At 43.9% G+C, this 11,085-nt stretch overlaps 2 protein-coding genes across 2 annotated transcripts; one reads left to right on the top strand and one right to left on the bottom strand.

Annotated features, from left to right (window-relative positions):
• Positions 1-3,950: 3,950 nt before the first annotated feature.
• On the top strand, positions 3,951-7,939 carry cdk2 (cyclin dependent kinase 2). Its single transcript, XM_030092236.1, has 7 exons — positions 3,951-4,577; positions 5,493-5,570; positions 5,663-5,783; positions 5,879-6,049; positions 6,326-6,427; positions 6,501-6,704; positions 6,906-7,939. Exons 1-7 carry the CDS (start codon positions 4,462-4,464, stop codon positions 7,008-7,010), a joined length of 897 nt encoding a protein of 298 aa, XP_029948096.1. The 5' UTR covers positions 3,951-4,461; the 3' UTR covers positions 7,011-7,939.
• olfml3b (olfactomedin-like 3b) lies at positions 7,940-10,822 on the bottom strand. Its single transcript, XM_030092235.1, has 3 exons — positions 10,531-10,822; positions 9,457-9,742; positions 7,940-9,355 (listed from the first exon to the last, which is right to left on the bottom strand). The coding sequence occupies exons 1-3, from the start codon at positions 10,627-10,629 to the stop codon at positions 8,571-8,573; spliced, it is 1,170 nt and encodes a 389-aa protein (XP_029948095.1). The 5' UTR covers positions 10,630-10,822; the 3' UTR covers positions 7,940-8,570.
• Positions 10,823-11,085: the final 263 nt, after the last annotated feature.

Below are 11,085 nucleotides of genomic sequence, written 5' to 3'. Positions count from 1 at the left end.
AATGCATGTTAATAATTCAGAGGAACACAAAGAAATCCTTTGGGTGCATTGCAGGAAAATCAATTAAAAAAAAAACTTTCTGCACATTGTCAATGAAAGCGCTGTGTGGATGTCTGCTTCAGTGTTTGGACGGCAGGAGGCTGGGAGCAGAGCCGAGTCATGCCGGTGTTGCACGAATGACCTTACTGCTATGTGTGCATGGGCATCACAAGATGAGAGTGTGGGTGGCAAATCAATGGCGTCCTTTTATTTCCTCTGTCATTCCTTTATCCACCTCAGGCTGCTTCAGAATCTGCCCTCGCGGCAGCACAGACACACCCAGGGACCGTTTCTAAGATCGACCCTTCGTCAGGGTGTACATTCAGATTAAGAGGGGGGAAAAAACAATCTGTTCATTCACATACATTAGGAAAAAAGCTTCTTTTTTTTTAAGAGTTTCATCCATGAAGATTTCAGTGTCTGGGTGTTTTTGAGTGGGCTGTACCAGGAAAATAAATCCATGATGATAATTTATGTCAGCCAGGTAGATTTTTTTTGTCAGCATGTGTACATGTACACATCCATCTTCTCCGCTGCTTTATGTCCTTCAGGGTGGCAGGACGCTGCAGTCCATCCCAGATAATGAAGCTTCAGGCTCAGTCCTCCCTCCTGTTGAAGTCACTCATCTCACATGTGCACAAACTGTAATCATGTCTGAAAAACTCTATTCTTCTAAAGCCCCACTGACTATATTCGAACCAGTGTTTTTTCTATTGGTCTTCTATACTTATGTCTTACATAATCTCTTACAGGAAATATACTTATGCATACGTATGGCCACCTATGAACACACACACACACACACACACACACACACTCGACCACCGTCATTCCGCACCCATCCTCCCTGACAGAAAAGGAAATGCTCCTCCAGATGAGGATGTCAGAGTGCCTCATGACCGAAGTTCTCAGGCCCCCCAGCAGGTCTGGGAGCCGGGCTTGGAACCCCCAACCCCTCCCCCGACACTGCAGCAAGCCTCCCCATTACCCCCGGAGCCCACTACAAGAGGAATTTCCAAATGTCACCACAAATACTCCTGAAGAGTTTTTCTTTGATTTAGCGCAAAGAGGAACAAGTACATAAAATTTGAGCAAGTTGACATTTTTAAGGTAAAATGAAGTGAAGATTCAACAATCTGAAATTTTTTCTGAGTATTTCTAACAGTGAAGTGTCACTTCTAAAGCTTTCACTGCTGCATCGCTCATCTCTCAGCTCAGGTTAAAGTTTTTTCTTTAATAATTTTTGGTGAAATTTTTACTTTACAGTGAATAAATTGCTTTACCAATGTTCCTTTATTGATTCATGGAAACAAAAATTGTCTTTAAAAATCAGTTTTATGATAGTGAAAAAAAAATGTTTAGCTTTGAAAGATGATGACATATTTAGGTAGAAATTTACAAACGATTGAAGAACCTAGTATTTGATTTTCTGTCATTCAGTTTTCGGAGGAATAGCTCTTAAGAAGCAGTCAGTATGTGCTCTGTTATCATCGCGGCTGTGGGTCTGACATTGTCTCATGCCTGTGAAACTGCTCAAGCTGCACTACATGTGACCCCTCATGTGCTCACAACACAGTTCAGGAGGAAATAAATCCCCCTACAGAACACCTGACCGAGCATACCACAAATAGTCAGCCATCTTTCTTAGTTAGTCACCACTCTTCATTATCTTAGAAAGTTGTTTACCGGAATTCAAGAACTAAAAGGAAGCATTTGGAAATCATCAGATCCTGTAATCAAGATTTTCTGAGTAAAGGACATGCCTGGTTATATGCCAGTCACTTTCTCCGAAACATCTCCTCATAACTTTTGGTTAATGTGATAAAATTATAAAATATGTCTTTCAAAAATGGAGGAAGTGTTGTACAGGATGTATTCTCAATGAGTAAATATCTGACAATTCCATCAACTGTGCCTATTTTCACTAAGAAAATTGCTTAAAACTGCATTTCCAAGAATTTTAGTTTTATTTATATTTTATTCCTATTTTGACAGCAGTTATTAAATTTAAAAATATTTTTTGTAATGCTCCTTCCATCATGCAGTAACTTATCAGATTATTACCAAAATGTTATTACAAAAAGGGATCAAACATCTTCCTCCGCCAATGGCATATCATTACATTATGGTCTTCATTGCATTGAAGAGCCAAAGTAATTCCATGCTTGGTAGCTACACACCCTGAACAGGCTGCCAGCGCATCACAGGGCAAACACAGAGGGTCAGACAGCCACTCTCACATTCCTACTTAGAGAAAATTAAAAGTCATTCATCTGCAATGCAAACTGCATGCATAGACTGAAAACCCACAAAGCTAAGCTCAGACTCAAACATTCTTGCAATGAAGTGAAAGCGTTATCTACGACGGCACTGTGCAGCTTATTCCATCAACATCAGATTGATCATTCAGGATGCAGTAAATTCCCTGAAATAAAACCTGCTTCCTGGTTATCGATGTCCACATGGATTATTTCTGCTGTTATGAAACAAAATGTTTTGGCAGAGCAGAGGAGACTGGAAAATCTCAACACCTTAATCTACAGCAAAATTTGTAACTCACGTCGGATATTTAAATACTGTTTGCTTGGTATCTTTTCTTCGTGACTTTTCATGGAAAACAACATACCGTACACAAACATAGAGCTGAGAGTTAAAAGTTACATTTGCTTTTCAATAAGACAATGAAAACGTTTTTTGTAGTGCGCAGAGACATCACACTGCATATAAAACTTGCTGGCTGGAGACGTGTCAGGCCTCTGGGCTTCCATCATGTGCACCACTGGCATGAATGCTCTCTGTGTGTCTGGTAAGACCAACAAATGCAGCCCACAGCACACAACAGGGACACCTGATGACTCAACACGGTCCCAGCACATGAGTGTAATCAGTGCAGGCTTTATCTTTACATGGGGAACAAAATCAGTTTGGGCCGTGGACCCCCTTTAAGAAAAACATTAATTATAAATTTCTACTTTTATATAAATGTCTTCTCTTGGGTGTTTCTTAAAACAATTATGTTGGAATGACCCATGACAATGTCATAGTGACTGACTCTTGTTCAGACTGATTGATCTTTGTTCCTTGTTGACTTTGGCTCGTTCTGGTTGTAGCTCTTTATTTACCTGGCCTTTTTATTCACCATTAATGGAATGGAATGAGTTAAGCTGGTGCCCATATCTGATGTGAAAAATGTGATGAAAATAATAATATTAATAGGGAACTTGAGAATCTAATGTTGTTGATTGGATAAAGCAAAGGAGTGGCAGAGAAGACAGAACAGAGGTGGAAACCACTCATCAGTGGTGCTCAGATGGAATGTGAAGTTACACTAACAGCCACCAGAGAGCGCTACTCATTTCTCTTTCACTTTCTCCAGACTAGACAGTCAAATGATCTATTTTCACGCATTTTCTTCTAGTCTGTGACTTCATTATCGAGATATTTATTAAAAATTCGATGAATTTCATTTTTTGTTTCTTGTTTTTATTGCTTTATATTTTGTATTTGATAAACAATTTTAAAGAGGCAATAATTTTGCCACTTGTCTTGTGCTTTGTCCCCAGTTATTTTCTTGTTGATGATTTCATTTTATTTTTCATGTAGTACACTGCTATGCAAGTATTTGTGTGCCTTTTGTGGTAATACTGTTTCTTTGAAGCTGTTTGAGAACCATCATTTTAAGAGAAACAAAGACTAAAGTGCTCCTCGAAAATGCTTTACTTTGGGGACCTGCCTCATTTTTTTCTGTTTATTTTTTCTCATTTTGTCTCTGATGATAACTTCATTCTAATTTGAAGTAAGTTTGCTGACGTCAGACGTTGGTTACGTAATTGCGTCATATCGTTCCACCATGTGACCGGTGTGGTAGTTTGGTGTACTGTTGTTTAACGCTCCGGCGTTATATAGTTCTTTCTACTTATCGTTGTTAATCCGCAGTGATCGAAATTTTAATCACAGCTGAGAACAAATAATTGACTAAAAAACAAATACTTCATACTAAGCGTTTTTGAGCGGGACACCACAGAGGAAGTAATCCCAGAAACTTAAAAAAAACTCTGCCGGTCTTTTGTGTCCGGTGTGTCGCGGACAAAAAATCGAGCGCTCCCAAGCTAACGCGGGAAACGCTGTTGTGTTGGTTCAGTGTTTCCACGGAGGAGCTGCAGCCGCGGCGGTCCACATCGGTAATACTCATCAGCGGAAACAATCAATGCGCTTTCTTTCATTTTGAGCAACTTCGCTCCGACTCGAGAGCGACTGTCCTCGACGGGGCCCGCCGGTCAGGACACCGAGTCGTCGGAAGCGTCTGAAGTTCGGCCGGAGGAGCCGTTAGGTTCACGCGGGTCCGCGCGGCTCGCCTGGCTCGTTAGCTCCCAGCACAAAGACGCTAAAGCAGTGGCCCCGCAGCTCACGGCGACGGCAGGCATGGATTCGTTTCAGAAGGTGGAGAAGATAGGAGAGGGCACGTACGGAGTCGTCTACAAGGCCAAGAACAAAGTGACCGGAGAAACCGTCGCTCTGAAGAAAATCAGGCTCGACGCGTAAGTGAAGCTCGGGGTGTTGGTGGGAATCATCTGGAGCACCCGGGAGGCCGGAGCTAACCTCAGGTCAAACCTGCACATAACGGTGTTCTACAAACTACAGAACTTCTTAACGTTTATATCAACAGGTCTAAAGCGCACTTTAAGATTTAGCTAGACTCGTCCCATAAGTTATTAATATACTTGATTTACATGGAGTAAAATGTGTTCAAGCTGAAATCAGAGGCAGTGAATAGAAACTTGGAAAAAGAAAGTAAATGTGTTTATGATACACTGCCAGATGCTTTCCTGAAACTCGGTAGCAAAGCTGTCTTCAGTCCTGTTATCAGTTAACTCGGCCTCATTTCACCAATGTATTGTTCAGTAAAATTCGTTCCTTGGCACGACTCGGTGGATGCTCATAGGAGAGTTTGTTTACAGCTGACTTTTACAAATGTACGTTATGTAAAGTGTTGCTTGATGTAAGCAAAGATATATTCTATTCACTTCCTGGTGTGTTGTTGAGGATGTTTACAGTGATGTTGAACTGAGCTGCACTGTATTGAGAGATTACAGCATACATGGAAGCCAAAAACTGCTAATTTAAAAAATGTATGTCTCTTTTGACAGCTGTTTTGTGAATTATGAAGAATCTTTATTAGATTAGTTTAGATTTATTTACAGCCTGTCATCGTGACATTGCTTAAGCTCTAATGATTTAAAACATCCTTCTTAATAATATATAAATGCACATCTTGTTAATAAATATGCTAGGATACATATTAGTATTGTTTTTATCATCATTTCATAAATAGCTGACTAATTAATAAGCGTGAATGATGCTAAAACAATTTCAGGTAATGTTTTCTGAAGGTGACTTAAAACACGTCTCCACAACCTGAAGGGTCATTTTTTCCACTGTGTTTTCTCCCTTAGGGAAACGGAGGGCGTACCAAGCACAGCCATCAGAGAGATTTCTCTTCTAAAAGAGCTCAGTCACCCAAACATTGTCAAGTAAGTTACATCTCTGTGTTGAATCCAGACCTCCGGATCGTTGTGTGCCTTGCTCCAGTGTTTGACCTCACCTGTCTCTTAACCTGTTTCAGATTGCGGGACGTCATTCACACCGAGAACAAACTCTACTTGGTTTTTGAGTTTCTTCATCAGGATCTAAAGAAGTTCATGGACTCTTCCTCAGTCACTGGCATCCCGCTGCCTCTGGTTAAGGTGCTCACCGTCTCACATTTGTCTCTGCCAAGAAGTGTAGCGTAGATGATGCGGGGAGCCGACTGACCTCAGTGTGTATTTTTGTGTTTTTTTAGAGTTATCTTTTCCAGTTGCTTCAAGGCCTGGCCTTCTGCCACTCTCACCGAGTTCTCCACCGAGACCTGAAGCCTCAGAACCTCCTCATCAACGCGCAGGGTGAAATCAAGCTGGCCGACTTTGGTCTGGCCAGAGCCTTCGGAGTACCTGTACGCACATACACACACGAGGTGAGATGATTAGAACACTGAAGCCATCGGATATGAGAACAGAAAATCTAGTTTAGTCCAATCATCACTCATCAGAATGAATCGTGTGTTTATAAAGAATGCTGAAGGAGTGTCTGTGATAGCTGGATTAGACATGTTTTAAAAGAGGAGTTGTTTTAAGGAGAAATAACACCACAGTCATCAAATGTTTATCAGTTTAAATGTGTTGATCAGCTCATATTATTGGAGGAAAGAGTGTGATCCTCTTCACTAACCTGCTGGTGTCGCCCTGGTCAGGTGGTCACACTTTGGTACAGAGCGCCGGAGATTCTGCTGGGCTGCAAGTACTACTCGACAGGTGTCGACATCTGGAGTCTGGGGTGCATCTTCGCAGAAATGGTAAGACTCTCAAAACCAAAAGGCTGCACAGTGAGCCGACCTCCAGTTGACACACGTTGCTTTCCGTCCACAGATCACCAGGAGGGCTCTGTTTCCCGGGGACTCGGAGATCGATCAGTTATTCCGGATCTTCCGTACCTTGGGGACCCCCGACGAGACCGTCTGGCCTGGAGTTACATCCATGCCTGACTACAAACCGTCCTTCCCCAAATGGATTCGACAGGAGCTGTCCAAAGTGGTGCCTCTTCTGGACGAGGACGGTCAAGAGCTGCTCGGAGTGAGAACACTTGATTTCTTGATTTTATTCTTATTCAAAGTTTGGAAAGGCATGAAAAACTTGGATATGGAATAAATGCATTTGTATTCTACATCCAGAAGGTTTCTTCACCACAGCTTCTTTCTTTATCTCAGTAGTTTCAGCGCTCGGTTGAAAACTGTCAAAATTATGCTTAATATTTATCTACAATGTGTCTTGCAGGAAATGCTGAAGTATGATCCAAACAAAAGGTTGTCTGCCAAAAACGCCCTGGTCCACCGGTTCTTCCGCGACGTCAGCATGCCGCTTCCTCAGCTGAGACTCTGAGAAAGACGTCTGACTGTTTTAATTCCAGCCGTGCCCCAGCAATAAGCACTCTGCCTCACCACGCTTCAGGCTCCTGACTGGCCCAGGACTGAAAAAAGTGGACACTACAGGAACGCCTCCTCAGTGCCTCAGTCATGGTCTCGGGACGACAGAAGTCTCGAGTCTTTCTGTTTTTTCAGCCATAATGTAAAATAGTTGTTTAATTTTCTCTGTTGATTTATGTATTTATCTGTAGTTGCCGTGGACGTGCTTGTGATTTTTGTGAAGGGCTGTATCTGAAAGAGCCAGTCACTTCTGTTCTGTTCTCGGGATCAATTTAAAAGCTATGCCGGTTCTAGGAAGTTTGGACTTAAAGAAGACGTGGCCCAACAGTTAGTTGAAATGATGGGTGTGTTGGGAGAAGTGCAAATAGAGGCTGGCGAGCCGTGAGCAAAGGCTCAACAGACGGCAGCGGCTCGTGAGGCCACCAAACGTTTTCTAGTGAAGTTCTCTCACTAACTCAAACTCAGCGTTCGGGGACAGGTATGTTGAAGTGATTTTATAAATGCACCTTTATTATGCATAAATGAGAATTTACATCTGCCAGCAGGAGTCTCCACCAGATGTACAAATGTTCTTTAAGAGTCACATTTTACAGAATTTAATGTACTGTTGGTTTGTTCTTACTCCAGATTTTATCCAAAAATAACAGTTTTTATAGAAAAATAAAAACGATTAGCTGTTTCTGACTGTGTGATTACATCCTGAATGGAATACATGTGGCTTACAGGAGCTTTGTGGTGGGAAGTTTTCAGATTTCTGGTCTTAGTCTGCAGGTTTCTCTCCAAATGTAACAATTCTGCCAAATTCTTTGTGTGATCAAATACCAGCCTCAGAGCCTGTCTGGTGTTATTAAATCAAATTATTTCCACAGCTCGGTAATCTTTGGCTGCTTGAACACACAGTGCGATATTAAGCAGCTCACGATGAATGGGGTTATTAACCGGCCTTCAAATGAAGTTGTACAACTTCTTTTTGATAAGTCTGAAAAACCACTTATCTTTTTATGCCTCAAAAGGTGTTGACTTTTTCCACAATCAGCCCATTCATTACCAAGTCAGGCAGTCGGAGTTCATGGAATCACATTTATTTTCAAGAATTACCAATATATACCTTTGATGTTCAGAGATGCATCTCATTGTGACACACACACACACACACACACACACATCTTCATACACAGTTTGCATGTGTATCAATCCAATAGTTTGCTTCAGTTCATGAAAAAAATATCCTCAGTATTTCAACTTGATTATCAAAATGAACAAATAAATCATCTTCAATCAAGGTCCTCATGTGATCAACTAATTGTGGAAACGACTAAAATTCACCAGCTACTGGAACGAAAATGAAAAAAAAAAAAGTAAACTTCTTAGTCATTGAAGAACTTTGATCAATTTTGTTTCAATAATATGAATTTTTGCAATTACACACAAAACACTATGGAAATCAAAAACGATCACCAGTCAGACGTCACTCAAATAAAATAAGCAGAATTGAAATGGTTTGGTGTCGATGAGCTCAGATTTCGAGCTTCTTCTTCATGATGAGCTTGTAGAGGATCTGGTATCCGTCGTCCCAGGCGTACAGCAGCTGCTCCTGCGGGTTGTACTTCAAGCTGGCGTGCGAGCCGTAGCGTTTGGGGAAGTAAACCAGCGGCGCCTCTTCGCTGACCATCACGTCGTTGACGTCGAACACGCACTGCACCCGCGAGCGCCCCGGCTGCTTGGTGTTGTAAACCACGTACAGCGTGCCGCAGATGACGAACGCCCCCTCTGCGTTCTCCCTCGGACAGTTCGTGTCCCACATCTGCTCAATGTCCAGCGAGACGGCGTCCACCTTGGCCAGAGAGATGTGTCTGTCGTTCTGCCGCGTGGAGTATATGGCCCACAGCCCCTCCTCGTCCACCGCCAGGTCCATGACGGTCTCGGGGCTCAGGCTGTACACGGGGACGTGGTCCTGCACCGGGAACACGGCGCTGTCCGTCATCGACCGGCTCTTGATGTCGTATTTGGCCACCATCACCTCCTCCTCCTGCCTGACGTAATAGACGTAGCTGTTGTAGACCACGTGCCCGGTTCCCGCCCAGGCCGAGGGCAGCGTCAGCTCCGTGGACAGAGACAGGCCGGCTGAGCGGGTGAAGTCCTGCACTGAGCCAAACTCGTAGACGGTGTCTTCTTCCGTCCCGTTGAACACGTAGACCTTCCCAGAGCTCCTGCTGGTGTCTTTGGTCCACATGCCCTTCGGCCCGCCGACTCGCTTCAGGATCTTCATGGCTTTTATTGTGGAGATCATGTCGCTGCAGTCTGGAAATGAGAGTGCACTTTGGGACATTGGGAGAAGACGAAAAGGAGCCTCAACGCTCGCGGCCCAGAGACGTAAATTTGAGAAGACGCTCTTATCTCACCCGAGTGTTTGGAGTACTTGGCCTTCTGCTTCTCCTCCACCAGAGTCACCTGCTGCTCGATCAGCTTGTCGTCCACGTCCACGCACGGCTGCGCCCCGTTCTGAGTCTCCAGGTAGTCCAGCTCCCGCTCCACCCGGTCCACCCTCGTCCCCACGCCGTCCAGGTTCATTCTCAGCGTCTCTTTTTCTTTGTCCAGGTTCTCCAGCTGGGAGACCATCTGCTGCTTCAGCTCCCGCAGCTCCGAGGCATAGCGGGCGGTCTGCTCGTGCCACAGGGAGATCCTGTCCTGTTTTTTTAATAACAAAACAATCGGTCACATCTGAGTCCGATCTCAAGCGGAGAGGGAGAGGGCTGCTTTGTTTCAGAGCAGTACACAGATATGGGTTTTGGAAAAAAAAGGAAGAGAAGGGGATTTCTCAGAAGCACCAAAGGCCATAATTTCATGTCTTTTTGTTGCTCGGTAAATACACTGTGAGAGTAAACCATAATAAGGAGGAAGGTCCGGCCCGGATGTGGCAAAGAGCCACGCTTTTTCCAGGAAACGGCTGAATCCTACCGACTCGCTCTGCTGCTGCTCCGGCTTTGAAGCAGACCCTGACCTTTGACCTCACCAAACCACAGACAGGAAACCATCTTTACAGGTGTTCAGTAAACATCCAGCGTAAACATGCAGAGTGAGACTGAAGGATGTTTTTATGCACTTTAGAGTATTATTTAATTCTAAAGGTGTGATAATAAAGAATATCACATGCTTTAGCGCTCCATTATTTCTATACCACTGATGTATCTTCATCTCTCACATGGGTGCATTTTCACACATGCAAAAAGGAGCAAGTTTTCATTAAATGCCGACAGTGTAGTACACACATTTATAAGTTAATGATTTTGCTCAGTTTTAGATTTCTTTTATCCTAACACAGACACCATCCAGTTCCAGCAAACAGTATTTTCTGTCATTTCACTCAGGATTGTGCCCACATCTGCATTCCATTGCTTCTGGCATATCCCTGGAAGTTTCCCCTTCAGAGGCACTCTGGAGCTCAGGGCTCGGCAGGAAGGTGAGGAGAGCCTTACCTCAATAGCGAGCAGCCGCCGCTCCAAGTAGTCAATCAGTGCCTGGTGCTGGGCAGTGGCAAGGCAGGCCAGGGTGACCAAGACCACAAGTCCTCTCATTTTTGTGCCTTCTTTGGTTGCCGTGAAATCCCGACTGGAGCTGGGCGAGCGTGTGCGGAGGAGCCAGCAGATTCCCAGAGGTGGGCTGGAATGTTTTACTAAGCTTGTCTGGGAGGAGCCAGAAACATCTGGAGGAGATGGAGGCGCACCGTGAGAGGAACGGCACGCCGCTGCTGCTGACTTCTACCCCTGCTTTCACCTGCACCACACAAAACAAGGCATTATTCTGTGACACTGCATTTATGTAATTGAAAATATAATTGAGGTTGAAAGGGCCGGACGACCCTTCAGGAGGGAGGAGCACAAGTTTCACAGCAGGAAGTGAAGGCGGCAGAGAGACACTGTACGACTGTGTGGAGAGGAAAAACTGTAGCTGAAGAGACTAAGAGGAAAAAGGGTTGTACAAATAGGCTTCTGTTCAGTTTATTTGCATATAATTCTCACGCTGCAGGAGAA

This window comes from Salarias fasciatus, chromosome 5 (genome assembly GCF_902148845.1).
Source record: "Salarias fasciatus chromosome 5, fSalaFa1.1, whole genome shotgun sequence".
Classification (NCBI taxonomy): domain Eukaryota; kingdom Metazoa; phylum Chordata; class Actinopteri; order Blenniiformes; family Blenniidae; genus Salarias; species Salarias fasciatus.
The sequence above is the reverse complement of the archived record's forward strand: the minus strand, read 5'-3'. Positions and strand labels throughout refer to the sequence as shown.